Here is a 21,309-nt window from a genome sequence, read left to right as displayed (position 1 = left end):
CTTTTTAATGCCTTACCAGCATTTCTTTTTTCTCTCATTTTTATTAATATAATATTGACATATAACATTGTAATAGTTTCATATGTGTACAAAATAATGATTTGAGATATGTATATAATGCAAAATGATTGCTATAAGTTTAGCTAACATCCATCACCTCACTTATTACAATATTTTCTTATGAGAATTTTAAGATCTACTCTCTTAGCAATCTTCAAATATACAATACAGTATTTTTTTAAGTTTTACTTAAATAATCTCTTCCACCAATATGTGATTCAAACTCACAGCCCTATGATCAAGAGGTACACGCTCTTCCAACTGAACCAGCCAGGTGTCCTTGCAATACAGTAGTCTTAACTCTAGTCACTGTGCTGTACATTACATCTCCAGGACTTATTTATTTTATAAATGGAAGTTTTTGCGTTTCCATATAAATTTTAAATTCAGCGTATCAGTTTATATGAAAACGTTGGCTAGAATTGTTCTTTTTCTTCCCCAGTTACTTTTTCTCTCTGTCCTTTGTTTTTGATAGTTTTTATTGCTATCTTTAAATTCATTGATCTGTGGCTTGCTCACATCATCTCCTCTCTATGTTGTTATGAACTTATTTCCTTTTGTTCATTTTATGTTATTTTTTAAAGATTTTTATTTATTCATGAGAGACACAGAGAGACAGAGACATAGGCAGAGGGAGAAGCAGGCTCCTTGCAGGGAATCTGATGTGGGACTTGATCCCAGGACCCCAGGATCATGACCTGAGCCCAAAGCAGACGCTCAACCACTGAGCCACCCAGGTGCCCCCTGTTTTATGTTATTTTAAATAAATTTTTGTTTCTAACAAGTTAATTTGTAACCACCACTAAGATAAATTATACTTTCCTTTCTATCAAATAAATTTTACTGGATATCCAGATATCCAAGTTACCACTTTAAGCAAAGGAAACAAGGAGTCCTAAAGACTTGGAGGTAGAAATCTCAGGACTTCCCGAGTCAGCACACATTGTCCACTTTATAAGATAATAATATGAAATAAAGTTCAAAGGATAGTTTTTTGCAGGATAGCTCATATTGTTCAGTTTCAGCCAAATTGTTCAGTGGTCAAATCTGTAATATCCAAGAAGTCCAGCTGCCCTCCTTAATTTCATCCTGCTTTGTCTGTTTCCTATAGTTCAGACTGGCAGTGTCTCTGCCGATATATCTCTATTCCTGGCTTCTGCTGAGACAATAAGTCCATGAGTTAATAAGTCCGTGAGTCACACCCAAGATCTCTTTATCAAATGGTTGTTCAGACATACCATCAGTGTTCTCTTCTGTATAAACTTTTTCATTTTTTGCAATATATTATAGGCTGAGAATTTTCCAAATCTTCAAGTTCTGATTCTTTTTGCTTAACAATTCCGTGTTTAATTCATCTCTCTTGGGGTGCCTGAGGGCTCAGTCAGTTAAGAGACTGTCTGCCTTTGGCTCAGGTCATGATTCCAGGGTCCTGGGATCGAGCACGGCATCGGGCTCCCTGCTTAGCGGGGAGACTGCTTCTCCCTCTTCCTGACATTCCCCCTGCTGTGCTCTCTCTCTCTCTGTCAAATAAATAAATAAAATCTTTAATTCATCTCTCTCCTTTTGCATTTTACTATAAGCAGTCAAAAAAAAACCAAGTCATACCTTCAAAGCTTTGTTTAGAAAACTTCTCAGCTAAATACTCAGTTTCTCACAAGTCATTCCTTCCACAGAATACTAGAACACAGTTCAACTAAATTGTTTGCCACTTTATAACAAAGAGTGACTGTCCTCCAGTTTCAAATAATATGTTTCTTATTTCCATTGGAGACTTACTGGAATCTGCTTTAACATCCATATTCCTGGGACACCTGGGTGGTTCCGTGGTTGAGCGTCTGCCTTTGGCTCAGGTTGTGATCCCAGAGTCCCACATCAGGATCCCTGCAAGGAGCCTGCTTCTCCTTCTGCATGTGTCACTGTCTCTCTCTCTGTGTCTCTCATGAATAAATAAATAAAATCTTTAAAAAAAAAATCCGTATTCCTAACATGCATCTCAGAACTCTTTGGCCTCTACCCATTACCCAATTTCAAAGCTACTTGAACATTTTTAGGTATTTTTTAAAATAGAACTCCATATTTTTTGTACTAAAATCTGTCTTACTATGCTTGGACTACCATAACAGAACACCATAGGCTGGATGACTTAAACTGTTGAAATTTATTTTCTTACAATTCTGGAGGCTGGGAAGTACAAGATCAAGGTGCTAGCCAATTTTGTTCCTGGGGAAGACTCTTCTTGGCTTGTAGATGACTCTTACTGGGTTTAATCATCCTCTCCCAGGACGCCTGGGTGGCTCAATGGTTTAGCACCTGCCTTTGGCCCAGGGCATCATCCTGGAGTCCCAGGATCAAGTACCATATTGGGCTCTCTGCATGGAGCCTGCTTCTCCCTCTGCCTGTATCTCTGCCTCTCTCTCTCTCTTTCATGAATAAATAAATTAAATCTTTAAAAAAAAGGTCATCCTCTCCCTAGAGTCCAAGATCCTTCTATTCCAACTGGACTGCTTGGTCTCTAGGCAGACCTACATGGCTGTTACTCTGGTACTTTCCTTCATCATCCTAACAACTGCTCTGACTTTGCTGATGGTGGAGTACATCTTCTAGTGACTTGAGAGTGAATGAAGAGAGAGGTGTAAGGTGGTGGAGATTTTAAACTTTGCATATCTGAAATTGTCTTAATCTTACTCTCAAATTTAACATTAGTTTGGTTAAATACAGAATAGTAGGCTTAAAATAACTTTCCCTCTGAAAAGTCTAGATCCTGGACACTCTCAGGTATTTTCCTTTTTCCTTCTTGTTCTGAAGTGTAAGAATTATATGCTTTGATGTATGTTTATTTTCATTCATAGTTTGAATACTCAGGATTTTAAATCTGTATCTCCCATCTTTCATTTCTGGATATTTCTCTTAGATTATTTCTTGGACATTTTCCTCTACTGCCTCTGTTTCTCTAAGAAATCCTTTTGTGGAGTCAACCTTGTATACTTTCTCTAAATATTTTATTTTCTGCCTCATTTTCTATCTTTTTAAGAGGTAATATAGCATAATGGTTAAGACACTGAGTGATAGAGGTGCCTAGGTAACTCAGTTAAGCAGCTGAGACTCTTGATTTAAGCTCAGGTCATAATCTCAGGGTCCTGGGATCGAGCCCCATGTCAGTCTCCATGGTCAGCAGTGAGTCTGCTTAAGGATTCTCTTTCTCTCTCTCTCTTCCCTTACCCCTCCCCCACAGTCGAGCACCCACTCTCTCTCTCTTACTCTCTAAAATAAACCTTTAAAAAAAGAGAGAGATAGACACAGTGATAGAATAAGACTGTCCATTACAAGTCCTTGTTTTGTCATTTACTAACTTTGTGACCCTCAACAGTTTAACCTTTATGCTCCAGTCTTCATCTTTTAAAGTTGTCTTTTTTTTTTTTAATTTTTATTTATTTATGATAGTCACACACACAGAGAGAGAGAGAGAGAGGCAGAGACATAGGCAGAGGGAGGAGCAGGCTCCATGCACCGGGAGCGCGATGTGGGATTCGATCCCGGGTCTCCAGGATCGCGCCCTGGGCCAAAGGCAGGCGCTAAACCGCTGCGCCACCCAGGGATCCCCTAAAATTGTCTTAATAATCGTGTTTACTGAAATATAATCTCCTATTACATTTTTAATTTCTAGAAACTCGTAGGTTTTTTTTCTCATTGTTTCCTTTTACTGAAGTGTTTTATTTTTTTATACACCATCTCATATATATATATTACTTTTTATTCTTTTTGAAGTTTTTATTCATTTCTGGCATTGTTTCTGCTTCCTGCTCATTTGCCTTGGTCCTTGAATTCCATATTAGATGCTTTTTAAAATATGTGATAGGGACCCCTGGGTGGCTCAGTGGTTGAGTGTCTGCCTTTGGCCCAGGGCCTGATCCTGGAATCCCAGGATCGAGTCCCATATCAGGCTCCTTTCAGGGAGCCTGCTTCTCCCTCCTTCCCTCTGTCTCTGCCTCTCTCTCTCTCTCTCTCTCTCTCTCTCTCTGTGTGTGTGTGTGTGTGTCTCATGAATAGATAAATAAAATCTTTTTATAAATAAATAAATAAATAAATAAATAAATAAATAACTGATAATTCTTGACTATCTTTTAATATGGAAGAGTGAGGGGCTAGAAGGCTAGTTGGAAGTACTATTTTGGGGGGCATATAACTTTTGGTCTCTTAGGTTTACTGTAAGTTTATCTAGTGATATCTCTCTAAAGGCCTTTTCACTAAATTCTGTCAGTTTCTCAAGGGAGGACTCCTTTAATCTCCTGCCTGTTCTTCTTAAGGACAGCTCCTGGCCTTGTAAGAGTCTAGCAGTGGGAACCACCTATGTGCATGTGTTGGGGGTGCTCGGGGCATCTCACTCTTTTGTATGAGGACTTTCAATAAGTTACCCTGTCTTCAACATGATGCCTCACCTCTGCCCTCTATCATGTTCCTACTTCCAAAGTGTGTCTTATTTGATCTCTCGGTTTCTCTTTCACAGTTGGGGAGGAGTAGTATCGTGGATCTTGGTAGAAAATAGGGGATTTGAGAGGTCTTATTTTTCTTTTTAAAGATTTTCAACCAGTCCTCCTACTTTGACACAAGAGTGTTGCTCCTTGCTTGCTGAAATGACAGCTTTTCTGCAACTATACCAGTTGTTAGAGTTTATTAAAGCCATGTGGTAGAAACTGTGGTCTTCATGTTTATTTTACTATTCTTTATTTTTTCTATGTGTTTTATATATCCCATAGAAAAAATAATTAGAGATGCAAAGGCCTTATGTTATAAACAACAATGTTCATCATAGGATTCTCAGACTGCAAACAACCTAAACTTCCAAGAGTAAGGAAGATTTAGCAGTTTTAAAATCAGTTAAATCAATGGGGACACCTGGGTAGCTCATTGGTTGAGCATCTGCCTTTGGCTCAGGTCATAATCCCAGGGTCCTGGGATCAAGTGCCCCTCAGACTCCCCTAAGGGAGCCTGCTTCTTCCTCTGCCTATGTCTCTGCCTCTCTCTGTGTGTCTCTCATGAATAAATAAATAAAATCTTTAAAAATAAATAAAAAATAAAATCAATTGGTGTCCAGTAAATATTCATTTTTACAGGGTAGTTGGGTACTTTTTTTTATGGTGAAGAGAGGTTTCTTTCTTTAAAGTTTTTATTTTAATTCCAGTTAGTTAACATTAGAGGAGTATATTAATTTCAGGTGTATCATATAGTGTTTCAGCACTTCCATACATCAGCCAGTGATCATCACAACAAGCATACTCATTAATCTCCATCACCTATTTAACTCATCCCTCTATGGTATGCTTTTTATAAGTTGAAAAAATAGTGCTAAATTTTTTGTTGTTGTTGATATAAAGGAGAGTGCAAAAGGACAGGGAGGCATACAACTTTTTTAGATACTGAAAAATAATCTCCTGGTGTTAATTTGAAATAAGTTGTGATGCTTCTTTAAAATCCTAGTTGATGTAACTGTAAAGTGTGTCATTGACAGTTACATAGTAAACAGTTTAAATTGTTAAATGAATAAATACATTTTCCTATTTTCTAGACCTGCACTAACCAATAAAATTTTATGTGATGTTATAAATGTCTTCTACCTGTACCACCTGCATGTGGCTATTGAACAATATGGCAATTAAGACACTGAATTTATCATTTTGCATAATTTTAATTAATAAAAACTTAAATTTAAATAGCCACATATGGATCAGAGCTACTGTATTGAGGAATATAATTGTAGATCAGTGATTTTGTAAATAATTCTATGTCTTAATAACTGGTTAACAAGGGCACCTCGGTGGCTTAGTTGGTTGAATGTCCATCTCTTGATCTCAGCTCAGGTCTTGATCTCACGGTCATGAGTTCAAGCCCTGTGTTGAGCTCCACACTGGCATGGAACCTACTTAAGAAAAATTTTAAAATAAAAAGTTAAAAAATTGTTTAAAAACTGATAACAAAACTAATTCAGATGTTTTAATTGATACCTAGTATTTTAATGCAGAAAAAGATAATTAAGGAAAAGTAAATTTTAGACAATTATATGTCTAAAATAGATTTTGCAGGGTATAATATAAATTCATTAAATTTAAGGTTTTCTAGTATCTTATTTAAATTTTTGTTTATTTCCTCATTTCAGAAATAAAATTAGTGGTTCTTCACCCTGAGGATAAGGCTGTGGAGCAGGGGAAAAAGTTAAGAATATCAGAATCACCGAACTTTGTTTTAACATTACACAGATTTTATCCTTTTCCCCACAAGACAAAAAATATTGATGAGAGATGTCTGTGTGCTCAGTCAGTCAAACATCTAACTCTTGATTTCAGCTCAGGTCGTGATCTCGGGATTCTGAGATTGGGCCCCAACTTAGGCTCCACATTCTGCACAGAGTCTGCTTGGGATTCTCTGTCTCTCCCTCTTACCCTACCCCCGTGCACTCGCTCTCAAATAAATAAAAATATACTTAATCCTTACATCCAGAAACCAAAGAACTATCGTAATCTTAAAAACATAATTAGGGCTGATGGTCTCAAACTAAAGCAAATGTTTCAGAAAGCAACACTGATTTGGTTATATAATCTGAAACCTAATAATAATTCCCTAAACCTAATACCCTAAACAAGAATAAAATTCTTTTTTTATTCTTGTGAATAAATAAATAAATAAATTCACAAGAAAAATTCTTGTGAATTTTATTCAGTGAATAAAATACTCACTGAACCAATTAATGTAAACATAGGAAATTAACATTTTATGAAATCTCATAAGAAAGTAAAGAGTCTATGTCTTCTTTTTTTTTTTTTTTTTTTAAGATTTCATTTATTTATTCTTGAGAGATGCAGAGAGATAGAGAGGCAGAGACACAGAGGGAGAAACAGGCTCCACGCAGGGAGCGTGATGCTGAACTCAATCCCAGGACTCTAAGATCACACCCCGAGCCAAAGGCAGACACTCAACCACTGAGCCACCCAGGCGTCCCAAGAGTCTAGGTCTTCTAAAGAAACTGGCATTTCGGGATCCCTGGGTGGCGCAGCGGTTTGGCGCCTGCCTTTGGCCCAGGGCGCGATCCTGGAGACCCGGGATCGAATCCCACATCGGGCTCCCGGCGCATGGAGCCTGCTTCTCCCTCCGCCTGTGTCTCTGCCTCTCTCTCTCTCTGTATGACTATCATAAATAAATAAAATTAAAAAAAAAAAAAAAAGTATTTCTAAAAAAGAAAAAAAAGAAACTGGCATTTAAAAAAAATAAAGAAGAAGATGGCATTTAATTTTGCCTTAGCTCTCATAACACGAAGGTACAGAAATATAGGTGAATAGCATGATACTTGACCCTCAAACTTTAGCTAGAGGGAAGAAAATATAACCCAGGAACAGAAGAAAATTCCTTCATAAGCGGGGATCCCTGGGTGGCGCAGCGGTTTAGCGCCTGCCTTTGGCCCAGGGCGCGATCCTGGAGACCCGGGATCGAGTCCCACGTCGGGCTCCCGGTGCATGGAGCCTGCTTCTCCCTCTGCCTGTGTCTCTGCCTCTCTCTATCTCTCTGTGTGACTATCATAAATAAATAAAAAAAAAAAAAATTAAAAAAAAAAATCCTTCATAAGAGATTTATAGAAGAGTTTAATCAGAACTTGAGTTCAAAAACAAGAGCAGGAGTTCAATAAAATATCACAAGAATAAAATTTTAAAAACATGAGAAGTAGGGCAGCCCCAGTGGCGCAGCGGTTTAGTGCCGCCTGCAGCCTGGGGTGTGATTCTGGAGTCCCGGGATCGAGTCCCATATCGGGTTCCCTGCATGGAGCCTGCTTCTCCCTCTGCCTCTGTGTGTGTGTGTCTCTATGAATAAATAAATAAAATCTTTTTTTAAAAAAATAAATAGATGATAGATAGATAGATAGATAGATAGATAGATAGATAGATAGAAAGAAAAAATAAAAACACGAGAAGTAGGGCAGCCCGGGTGGCTCAGTGGTTTAGTGCCCCCTCAGCCCAGGGCCTGATTCTGGAGCCCTGGGATCAAATCCCACATCAGGCTCCCTGCATGGAGCCCGCTTCTCCCTCTGCCTGTGTCTCTGCCTCTCTCTCTCTCTCTCTTTCTCTGTGTCTCTCATGAATAAATAAATAAAATCTTGGGGAAAAAAAAACCGTGAGAAGTAGTTAAAAAGGATAATTGCAGAATTAAAAATATGAATTGATTTAAATAATATTACCCAATATTAAACAGGCTCGCAATAGTTAGAGTGTATTTAGAGAAATGACATTAAAACAGTGAGAATATAATAATAATGTGGAAAATATTTTATTTAGTAAATTTAAGTATCTACTAGCTACTGTATTGGACAGGGCAGATATAGAATGTTTTCAACATCACTGAAATTTCTATTAGTAAAACCCGGTCTAGAAAATGCAAAAACATTTATTCATCTAACATTTAAATTGTTTACTGTGTGACATTTTACAACTGTCTATGATACATCTGATATTTACATAAATAAGGATATATTCTAGTTCAGTGTAGAACAGAAAAGTAATATTAAGTATCAGGCACAAAAAAATTTATTTGAAATTGAGATCTTCAACTTAAAAGGACATCCAATGTAATGCAAAGCAATAGATACAGCCTTTTTAAGTTATTAAAGATCAAAGAAGCATTATTCAGACATTCAGGCAGGAAAAAGCAAGTCACCTACAAGAGTGGAAGGCTTCAGACTTCACAGCATCATTCCTTGTCCAATGACAGTACAATAGCAGTATCTACCTAGTTCTAAACTAGTAAAAATATTATGAAATATATACAACCAATGTACTGGTTGAATAAAAAAGTATTTGAAAATAAGATCCATCTATTTACTTCCTGACAGATAGTTTGATTGACTATGCAATGTAAAGTACATATCCCATTAGTCTGTATTTTTTTTCCTCTTTTTTCTTCAAGTTCATACCACTACCCATTCTAGAAGAAAGTACCCCCCTAAAAGCAGAGACTTGGCTTATTTTGCTTACTGCTTCATCCCTGGTACCTTCCTGGCACTGTTAAATGAACGCAGGTATCAATTTTTTAAATAAAACTCAAGAATTATGGAACTGTGGTAAAAGCACCCATGGTGAATCAATTTCAACAAAACTCTAAGCTAAACAACTCTGTATCTGGCTGCAGACAAGAATGCAATTCTATAAACCTTGACAGCATAAAAATAATAGGGGAAAAAAATAAACTTGGGGCTTGGAGAAAGTGCTACATGCTAGTTTCCTCAATTTTTTATGGGAGAGAGAAAAAAGAAACTAATTTCACTCAAAACTAAAACATGTAAAAAGGAACATAGTGACTCCAACATCTTAATATGCTTCATAATCACATTTATAATCTTTTGAGAGAATATGTCAGGAAATAATAATCATCAGTTCAATAATTCTTTCAACTTCATCTTTGTTTTATAAAGTGTTAATTTTTCAAATATTAATAGTATTTTAATACCTACTATTTTTATGGAAGTATTTTGTCTAGCATGTCCAGATATATGCATAAGTTTATGCTGGGAATATTGTTTACTTAATGATTATTGTGGGGAGTTTGATTTTATAATTTTTTAAATTTTTATACATTTGTTGTAATTTCTAAATAATTTCTATTGCTATGTCTTAAAAGTCATTAATCTTTTTTCCTGCCATGTCTAATCTGCTGTTCCTTCTGTCCAGTATGTTTTTAAAATCTCAGATGTTGAAGTGTTCGTCACTAGAGGTTTATTTGGGTCTTTTAAAAAATAGATCTTTCCTATCTCTTTATGCTCAATTTTTATTGAACACATGGACTATAATTTAGTTGATTTTTGTCTTAGTCTAACTATATTTGTATCATTGTTGCATCTCCTTATTATGGGTCATATTCTCTTTTTCCTTTTCATGCCGGGTCATTTTTTTTATTGGTTCCAGATATTGTGAATTTTAACATGTGGAGTGCTAGATATTTTACATTCGTGCAAACATTCTTGAGTTCATTTCTGGGATTCAGTAAAGTTACTTGGAAACAGTTTGATCACTTTGAGCCTTGCTTTTTTAGGCCAGCATCATCAGGTGGAATCAGAGCAGCTTTTTTCCTAGGGCTGATTTCCCCTCGCTACTTAATGCCTCATGAATTACAAGGTTTCTCCATCTGGTTGGTGAGACCATGGACTTTTTTGGTTAAAGTGAACTTCAGAAATTGTTCACCTTGCTCTTTTTGAGTGGTTCTTTCACCAGTTTTGGGTAGTTTCCTTATGTCCATGTGCTGATCAGTATTCAAGAGTTGCCTTTACAGATCTCTGGAGCTCTCTCTGTGCTCCTTTCTTCCCCTGTATTTTGCCTCATGGCCTTCTTGAACTCCTAGCTTGGTCTCTTTAACTCAGAAAGACTGTTGGGTTCCTGTTTTCTGCATTCTGCACTGGGAATATTTCCTCTTTTTTTAATTCAAATATAATTAATATGCAATGTTATATTTTAAGTATAGAGTATAATGATTCAACAATCAATATATTGCCTACTATTGTCAACTCAAAATATGTGGCTCTGAGTATTGATTAAGGCAATTATTTGACTTAATTCTTATAATTGTTTATTAAGTACTTAATATGCAGCAAGCACCATTCTTTGCATTTCACATGTTTTACTTCTTTATTCCTTACAAAAACTCAACGAAATAAATACTGATATCTTTATATTTCAGATGATGAATAGAGACATAGAGGTCCAGTAGTGGTCAGGGTAACCACAGACTTAGCTTTTAGTGTGTAAAGTTAAGATGTGGACCTAAACAATCTGGATATAGAATTCAAACTCATAAACACTATGCATATTGTACTACATGCCTCACAAATATTTATTTCCATTGAAAAAATAAGTTATTTTTTATTTTCTAAGATAATATTACAAAATTTTGTAAGATAATAATGCTTTGTGGGGAGATGGAGTCAGAGTTTAAATGGTATAGCTAGTTTCTAATTGTATAAATTAAAGTATGGTTCTTTGGAGGTTCTTTTAGTAGATAACTAAAATACGTGATGTTTAATGTGTTTTTCCAGCTGATTAGTTGACATGATTCTAAACATAAATAAATTTGATTTTGCAAAGTAAAAGCTACAGTTTAGACTAATTTATGTCCTAGCACAAGATTATGTTTACTAATTCAGCACCCCACATTATCGTTATGATTTTTGCTAATATAAAAATAATAATATGTAATAAAACTACTGTGTGTGCTTTCCTTCTCCAAAAACTTAGGTACTTTTTCTTTGCATTATTTCTGTAGTTCCTCTTCACACACACACACACATACACACACACACACACACACACACACAAACACAAACACACACAAATGTTTTCCATATGTTTTTAATAGCTACTCCCTGGGTCAGCTTCCAAAGAAGAAAAGGTAAAATTGGACTTCGGTGTCTCTTAATGAGATTTTAAGTTCTATTTTCATTGTTAAAAGAAGAGACATAAGCATACAGGTAAAAAACTAACATTTGGTAAGGGCAAAATAAATGTCTTATTGTTGTTACTTCACTGATTATTTAGGTGAATGAGTTTTTTGAATTCTAGTATTACAAACTAGTAAACAGATTGCACACATGCTTTATTTTTACCTTGCAGCAGACATAACAATAATTAAATGTAATACATAAATGTTAATTCCAGGCTTTGCTTTTAGTGTGTGTGTGTGTGTGTGTGTGTATAAAAGATCATACTTCTTGCAATAACATTTGCTTTTTCATAGTATAAAAATTTGATTATTTTCTTTAAATTCTTGTTTATGCTAAAAATACTTCACAATAGTATATATATCATTTTCCTCTGTTCTAAAAATAGCCATACTGTTATGACTATATGATTGAATCAATTTTAAGGCATCAAGGCATTGGAAAGTTCTAGTATTGCTAATATTATGATTTAAGAAAATTGTTACATTTTTTAATCACAGATGCTCAGTAATGTATCATTCTGTTTTCTTAGGAACTTCCTGCACCATTACTTGATGATAATTGTAAAAAAGATTTTGATGAAGATGTATGCAATCATAAAACACCAGAATCTAATATTAAGATGAAAATAGCTTGGCGTTACCAGTTATTACCCAAGATGGAGGTAAGTCAACATTCAAACTATTTCTAAAATTTGCAAATGTATTTGTTTTCATTTTATAGAATCTTTTGTGGTATACCTGTTATTCCTTAAATGCACTGCAATGTATATATGCTTATTTAAATAACTAGATATTTTATTTGTATTTTACCAAGATGACATTTCTTAAAAAATAAAATTATGGCAAAAAATTTTTTACCAAAATAGATTTCATTTCTTCCATAATCTCCATATGGAATCTTTTATTCTAGGGTTGCAAGCCAGAGTAAGTGAACTCATTAAGCTATTTTTATCCATCTTGGTTACCTATAAATATTCAGCATAAGTGGTTGTTCTTTAGAATTACTGTTTTTATTCCTGTACATTTTGTATCACTATATTTTAACCTCATCTATCAAGGATAGACTAAGAGATAGGAAGTGAAAGGAAAATTTCTGAGAATACAGATGTCAGTAAATTTACCCACGAAAGCTTATGTGCTCTGCTCCTTGTGAAGGCTCTGTTTGTTTATTAGCTCCTTCATTTTATTGTTTATTTATTTATTTTTCAGAATACTTTAATGTCTACCAGACATCATACTGGTAGAAAAGAAAGAAATTCTAATCTGAATAAGACACAATACCCGTAGTCTATCCTTCTGTCTTCTACATCACTGTTACCTTCCCCAAGGGCAGAAATACGTTTATAACATTTCTTAACTGCAAATGCCTGATTTGGTATACCATTTCCACTGCCTCCGTCTAACTGCATGCCAACTGTCAATCCTAGAACCCTCTGCCAAGCCTAGACAATGCCTTAGAATTCTCTGTCATGTTCTGGGTGGTCACTACCAGAAAATATATTAGATTTAGCATAGGAGATGAAACCTGTTTGCCACTATAAGCTTGCAGTATGAAATACAAACTTGTCCAGACTGTGTATAAGATCTACACAATCTAATCCAAGCCTACCTTTAAGTCTCCTGTGTAAATAAAAAACACTGTATTCAGGGCAGTCCAGGTGGCTCAGCGGTTTAGCACCTCCTTCAGCCCAGGGTGTTTTCCTAGAGTCCGGGGATTGATTCCCATGTCGGGCTCCCTGCATGGCACCTGCTTCTCCCTCTGACTGTGTCTGTGCCTCTGTGTGTGTGTGTCTCGTGAATAAATAAATAAAATCTTAAAAAAAAACAAAACACTATATTCACCAATCCTATGAAAGTTGCTCTTTGTAAATTGCTTATATTTCTACTGGTAATGCTTTTCACTTTCTTTTTCACCAACTCCACCTTCTCCAAGTGCAAATATTACCACTCTGATAGCTTTCCATACATAATTATCTAGTTTCTTATTTTTGTATCCATAGCACTCAAAAATATATTTTAAAGTACTTCTAACATTATTTTGGTACTATACTTCGGAATTAAAAAAACACATACCTTTTGATATTTTGGAGATTTACATTATGAATATATTTACTCATGTAAAACGAGGATATGAGCTATTTATATAGCATATTTTTCATAACAGAAGATTGAAAAGCATTTGGTTAAATAAATTACAGTATTGGTGTATAGTAGAATACTATACATATGCATTAAAAAATAGGGGGATGGTCTGTGCAGACAGTTGTTGGCAGGCATTGCGTCACTTGGATGTGATTGAGAACTGGGTATAAGAGGCCAGAATAAATGTAGTTATTCTGCTTAGGAAAATGTGAGCAGAGTGATAGAGATTAAAACAGACAAGGAATGTAGGACTAGCACTTGAGAGCCCTAATGGCAAAGAACTTCCTTCATGTCTTAAGCGGGTAGTTTCATTTAAATTCCTGGGCTTAATGGTGACTCTTTTGTAAAGAGTGACTATATTCTCATTTTTCTACTGGTATGTTCTGAAAGAGTCAATAATGAACAAAAGCTCTTAAATTTTAGCTTTTTTGGAGAGGCAATATGCCAGTCCAATTGTAGGTTATATAAGTCACTTGAATCTTGCATTTATTTTCATTCTAATCTCAGCTGTTTTGGTTTTTCATTGATTACTAACATTCTTCATATCAAATTGTTGCTAAAGATTCAAATAACTGAAACTTTAAGCCTTTTATTTTTAACTGCTTGTTACAAAATCTGTTTAAAGTTGGGGCAAAAGTTCTTTGTTTCTTACATTGTTTCTTTATAATTACAAATAATTCTTGCCCCCTTTACATATAAGTGAGTAGTCCTTATTCCTCTCTTCGCTTTAGAATATGATGTTATTTTATCTATGAAATTAAACTTCTTAATGGTCACATATTAACACATAAACACTGTGATCAGTTTTCAGAGTTTACAGTTTTAAAAATTGTCCTCTTGTTACAATGATCTTTCCCAGATGACTTAGTCTCCTGTTTTCTTGAGTTCTCCAGTAAAATACCACTTTATGAGGAAAGTATTCTTTTCTTCGTCTCTATAAAATAAAACCGCTCTCTCTCTCATCTCCTTTCACTGTCTTATTTTTCTTTAGGGCACTTATCATCACCTAACAGACAGTATCATCTGTGTCCTCCTGCTGGACTGTGAGCTCAATAAAAGAAAGGGACTTTGAATATCTTGTTTTACTGGCATATAGTGGGTGCTCCATAGCTATTTGTTGGATACATGAGTGAATGAATTATATATTCTGTGAATTAAATGCAAACCTGAGCTAAGTTGCATTAATTAATACAAGTAGAATAAAAATAGCTTATTTGAATTTACCGTCAATGGTCAAACTTAAGTTTATTAGTATTTATAAATGAGTTCTGTCAAGTTTACAAAATAGAATCTTCTGACTTCTTTTGATTTTCTTTGAAATGTCACCAGCATGTATATTTGCCTGTAACAGAAATTTTATATATAAGGATTTGCCAAGACTGATAGAGTTTGGTGATCAACCATCATCTACTTTATAAATCTAGATTTTACCTTGCCATTATTAGTTTAAAAACAACAAAACCCTAGGTTTTCTGTGTTTTATAGTTAAAACTATTATGAATAAATATTAAACAAGTAGTCCAAAACTAGCTGTGTCATTTATCAGAGATGCCTTTTAATATAAGTTGCCATCAGTTCCTAAGAGTGTAGTCACATTCCCACTTAGGGAATGCAGAAAAGGATGAGTATGCACACTAAATCAGTAACAGTAGTTCAGTAAAGTATAAAGCAGTGCTACTTCCAGTTGGAAGGGTGTGTAGTTTTAAAAAGCCCCCCTTCCCTTGTCCTGTGATTTTGATTCTCTTAAGTGGAATGCCCTTTTTCACCTATCCAATCATCAAGTCCTTTTCCCTTTTTACCCCAAGAAGGGAAGACTCTTATTCCCTTTCACCCTATTCTATTTCCTTACAGCATATACTGAGACCCAATTTCTTCAGTATTACATAGTTCTATTACCAAAGCCTACAATGGCTCCAGCACTTCATGTATTAGTGTATTAGATCTTTATTATATTAAATCCTTATTACACTTTGGTTTTCTTTCCCAGTGGTTCAGCCACAATAGTCCTGTGATAGATGTGTGCATATTGCAGGTGACAACAAATGCCATTTTTTGAATGAGGTAATGTAATCACAAAGGATAGTGATAGATCTAATGATTCTCTAGTGAATCATGACACAAGAATAATGATTAATATCATTCATGTAGTTCTTTACAATTACAAAATATTCATTGCCAGTATTGCATTAGATTCTCACAGCAGCCTAACAAAATAGTTATTACTGAGGCTCGAAGTAGTTAACTATTTGGATTCTTGCTTTCTATTATGCCATATTGAGAAACAAAAAATGATAACAATAATAAGAAAATGTCTTATTTAGACTATTTGTAGTGCAGCTTTTGTCTGAAAGTTTTGTTTCTTTCTAATGTATTGGAGGTGAGGGATGGTATTGTTTTATTGCTCTGTGCTACTTCTGGCCCCCCATGAGAGTTAATTTTCCCTTATCATAGTAAATTTTTACTGAACCATTCCATTATTCTCCATTCCACAGTTGACAGAGGTAAAGGTTAGTGTGTGTCTGTGAAACAGAAGTTTTCATAATGTAAAACTAAAGCAACATGTTCTTATGAAACAGAGTAATAAAACTGATGAGCTATTGATGATATTATGATTTTTAATGCATCTTTTTTGTAGAGTTGCTATTTTTCCAAGGATTATTATCAGATTTAAAGCATTTAGTTTTCTTTTTTCAGAGGAAATATTTGAAGTCTTTGTTTTATAATTCTAAGCCTCAAAAGATTTCATACTATTTTAAAAAATCTGATTATATGTTAATGCTTTGTGTCTTGGGTAGAAAAAAACCTTAGAAAATTGTTTTTCCCTGTAAGGCTATATTTATTTTTCATTTTCATTTTTATTGAAGGACTAGAGTTTTTCCATCATCAATAAAATTTATAATTTCTACCTTGTGAATATTTTAGTTGATGTATCTAATCTTAATTTCTAAAAATATTAATTGTAATAAAAGCTTCCAAATTTATTCTTACATTTTAATAAATTATGTGTTCTATATGTAAACTGTCACAGCATGAAATCAATTTTCTGCCTTGATTCATCCCAAATCTGAGATTTCTATCACATTAATATTATAATTAGAAACATTAATAGAGACGGCAACTTAAAAAGCATACTTTGCTTCTTGGCAATTTAGCATATTTCTCTGAGTGCCCAAGACTTCAAGAACCTTCAGTGCACTAATAAATTTATTAACTCAAACTTAAAAGAAGCGAAAAGTCTCTCTTTCTTTCTCTCTCCCCATGGCCAGTCTGCTAAAATAGATTATTCATGCTTATTTGATTCAGGTAGGCTTTTGCAAGCTTCCCTACTAGGCCTGGGAATGTGGTACATTGAGGCCTTTTCAGAGGCTTCTGACATAGACCAAGCTTTTATTGCATGGTGTTTTATTATTACCAAATCCTAGTCTCCACCCAGTTTGTAGGCACTCTGCTTATTCTTTTGAATCAGGAAAGGTTATCACCTACCTTAATCCATGGAGCAGTGTGGATTAAGGACACCAGTGTGCCCCAGGATTCTCAAAGAGGATCCTGGAAACTTCTTGTTTCTTCTTTTTTGCTTGTCTTTACTAAATTCTATTGGGCCTTTGGAGGATTTGCATCTGAAATGGGCAACCTGGTGTTTTTCTCAATGAAGACATCAGATCAAAGTTCAGTTAGTCAAGGCCTTTCTAAAACATTAAGGGGGCTTGGACTTACACAATAAAAAGATGAGCTCTAGCAGAGATTGCAGTAAAAACATTCTGAACTATAATCCGGATAAAGAATAGATTATAGGCCAAAGAACAGACCTTGTTTAAATTGCTTTATAATAATAACTTTACATTTAAAAACTTTACCCTATTTTTAAGAAACATACTTTATGTCTCTTAATTTATTTGCTAATACTGCCCTGGTAAATAGATAAATCATGTTTTGGGTAACATACTTGTATATACTTTGTATTGAAAACATTAGGTTGAGCTGATTGATCGGTCTCTTTCGTTAATGAAAATTAACGGTATCTTAAGAAGGGATGAACAGTCATTTTACTTAGAAAATAAATGCCAAACTCACAGACTGAGGAAAATGTTTCTATCAGACTTAAATTTTTTTATTCTATGTTACTGTATAATCTAATGTTGTTAGGCATTCTTTAAGTCTGAAAATGCAAATATGTAGTATCAATAGCTAGTTTCTTTTGGGCCCCTCACCAGTGATTTCATTGGCTTAAGTTTTCATTAGTTCTTAGCAATTCCATATTTGATTTGTCATTTAAACTGGAAACTTTAAAAATAATTAAGACATATATATTAATTTCTTTTTAGCTTAGGCAGGTATATACAGTAAGAAGAGCAAAGAGGTGTTCAAGTTCTTATCAAATTTAGGGAGCCACCAAGAGCAAAGAAACATGGGAGAGGAAAAGGTTGATTTCTAAGTATCATTGAAAATAATAAAAATTATAGTATGCTCTTTTTGAAACTTATTAAGTCTGTGTATATCAGCTCTTCCTATCAGCATTAAAATGCACAAATATATCAGCATTTTGCTGAATGTATTTAAAATACATTGTAGTTTAAAAAAAAGTAATTTTTAAACAACTAATATGGTTTTTCTTAAACAACTAATATGGCTTTTCTTAACAGCCTGGACCAGTATCTTCTTCAAGATTTGGTCACTATTATGATTTATCAAAAAGGATGCCACAAGAACTAATTGAGGCTTCAATATGGCATGGATTTTTTTTTCCAGAAAAATTATCCCCAACTCTTAATATAGAACCATGGTAAGTTAATGACCCAATTCTGATTCCACAAGTTAACAGAGTGCATCTTTACCACATTCTTTGAAAGAATACGTAACTAAAGGTACATATTCTAATAATAAATGTTTTCTATATAATACGTAACCTTAATTGTACATATGCTTCATATTATTTCTTTATATGTGATTTTCTTTTTCTGGTCCTGTAACTGTTGGATATGCTGTTATTCTTAATTTGCTGTTTAAAAAGTCTGGATACCAAAATTATAATACCTGCTGGTTTTATTGTCAAGAAAATGTGGAATAGTTTTTAAATCAAGGTCTTTTAGCCCTAAATGCAGATAGATAACTAAATACTACGTATTAATATAATAGCAGTGAAAATGGTATGAAGTACTGCTGTTTTTCAGTTAAGTGTCCTTTCAGAAAGTAAACAAGTGTATATTTTCTAATATTTATTAAGTCTTTCTATTTCTCATTATTCTGTAAATACAGTAATTTGTATTTTTTTAGGTTGCCTTTGAAGAATTTAGGATTTTTTTGAGTTTTACAATGAAGAGTTGTTTTTTTCTTAAGATTTTTTTTTTTTTTTAATTCATGAGAGAGAGAGAGAAAGACAGGCAGAAGGAGAAGCAGGCTCCACACTGGGAGCCCAACATGGGACTCGATCCCGGGTCTCCAGGATCAAGCCCTGGGCCAAAAGCGGTGCTAAACCGCTGAGCCACCGGGGCTGGCCCAATGAAGAGTTTTAAATATTAAACCAACATAACATGTTTATAGTGCTACCTTTATTGAGGCAAAACTGAAAATTACAGTCCTTGACATTGAATACTTTATAAAGTGTTAAGACTATGTAATTTCAGTTCTTACTGCAGTTGAATCAAAGAAAGTAATCCATGGAATAGGTTGTTGCTTCTCTTTTTTTCATATTGTAAAACCATTATTTTCAAAATGAGATGAGTTATTACATGGAGATTTAATAGACAAGAAGTTGTGAACTGAAGTGACTCACAAGTCTAGAGTCTCTTTCCAGGAATATGGCTTGAGAATTTAATGAAAACTATCCTATTTATTGTTATTAAATCTGTTTCAAAAAATAAAAAATCTTCATTATGGTTTCTCCATTTTATGGCTTGAGACTTACCAGAAGTGGTGCTTTGATGTTGTCTTAGTATTAGCAGCCATTAATGAATGACTCTCGTGTGTGTCCGTCATTCCTCTATGTATTACATTTGTTAGTAGTAGTGCAATCCTTGTATGAGCCCTAACAAAGTATATATTCCCATTTTCCAGAAGAAGTTACTAAAATTCACAGAAGTTATTTGTTTGAGGCTCACTATTAAGTGATAGAACCGGGATTAACCTAAATCAGATCCTTCTCTTTCTTTTTTGCTTTACTGCTTAAAAGAGATATTGGTGTCCTTTGCCTTTACCTTCCTATGTTATGAAGGAAAGAGTACTGAAAAAGAAATTTTAAAATCTTAGTTCTGACACTGAGTCCATCCTGCTGTTAAGCTTAATTTCCCTTAAATTTAGTGAAAATAAATATCCTTCTGTGAAAAATTGGGTTGGGGGATACATTTGTCCTACCCATATCACTAGAATTTTGTTAAGATTGAGTGATTATATGGATTATACTAGTTCTTCCATTCACTAAACCAGGTATACTTATACGTTTATGGTGTGGGAAATAACTTTTCCCTGATTTTTCAAAGAGTAGGTAGTGGAACCCAAATTCAAAGTCAGTTCTTTCTGACTCAGAATTCTGTGTTAACAATAATGCTATATTGCTTCAATTTATGGAGTCCTTAAGGAAATAAAAAATGTAAAATGTCCCTTAAGTGTAATGTAAGGAAATGAAAAATATGGTGTTATTTTTGTAATTAATAAAATACTTTAAGAGTAAGACTTTTTTAAGCACCAAAGTACAAGGTTTTTGTTCATCCATTCAGCAACTAAAAGAAGGAGGGAATTAACTTATTTTGAATACCTGTTCCATGTCAGGCACTGTTCCAGGCATTTGATCATGGGATATCTCGTCAAATCCTCCCACAACCCTCCAAGAGAAGTAATATTATCCCCATTTTTTAGGAACTTGATGTCACAGATGCTTAAGTAGCTTTCCCACTCTCTTAAGCTGTTAGTGACCAAGTCTATGACCCAAACCCAAATCTTCAAAACCTCTGCTTTTTATTCTGTGCCAGACTGCCTCCATTTGCTGCTGTAGTAACTGTACAGCACATGAAGCCAGCTGCCAGGAAAAACTACACCTTAATCAGCTATGAGAATATACTACTACAGACTTTAAAATACATATTTTTTTCCAGAATGTTTTTGAGAACTAGAAGTTTTGCACAGAATAGGAAAATTTATAGATTTTAATTATCAAGGCAATATTTCATTTCATAGCAGTTAACTGATAATTCATTTATTTCATATAAAACTTAAATGCTTAATTAAATGTAATTAAACTTTAAACATGTAATTAAATTAATTTTGAAAATGAGTACTTACCATGTGAGATTTAATTTATGAAAAGCATGTGCTCATTTCACTACAATGAACTTTACTGGTTCATTTATAAAACAATAAAGCTAAGCTTTACTAGTTGTCTATACTTTTCCTATAATGAAGACTAGAGGATATAGCTGTGTCCCAGTATCATATATGAGGATATAATATATAATTTCATATATTCTAAAAGGCATTGTTGAAACAAAGTTTTTTATGGTAAGAAAAACTGAAGGTCATTTAAAATTGCATTAACTAATTTAAAATTATTTACTGGTATGCCTATAGAAAATGGTCATACATATAATTTAAACTTTCAAATGAAAGCCTGGCTATAAAAACCATATGATTCTGATATTACCAGATGGTTTT

The 21,309-nt window shown here is 34.2% G+C and overlaps 1 protein-coding gene across 1 annotated transcript in view; it reads left to right on the top strand.

Moving 5' to 3' along the window:
- ELP4 (elongator acetyltransferase complex subunit 4) overlaps positions 1–21,309 on the top strand; it is a 242,556-nt gene that overhangs the window by 49,483 nt on the left and 171,764 nt on the right. The window contains exons 4-5 of the mRNA XM_041722909.1: positions 12,057–12,188; positions 18,309–18,448. Of these exons, the coding sequence (XP_041578843.1) occupies positions 12,057–12,188; positions 18,309–18,448 (272 nt within the window). The remainder of the gene's footprint in view (positions 1–12,056; positions 12,189–18,308; positions 18,449–21,309) is intronic.

This window comes from Vulpes lagopus, chromosome 11 (genome assembly GCF_018345385.1).
Source record: "Vulpes lagopus strain Blue_001 chromosome 11, ASM1834538v1, whole genome shotgun sequence".
Taxonomy (NCBI): Eukaryota; Metazoa; Chordata; class Mammalia; order Carnivora; family Canidae; genus Vulpes; species Vulpes lagopus.
Note: the sequence above shows the minus strand (reverse complement) of the source record. Positions and strands in the feature narration are given on the sequence as shown.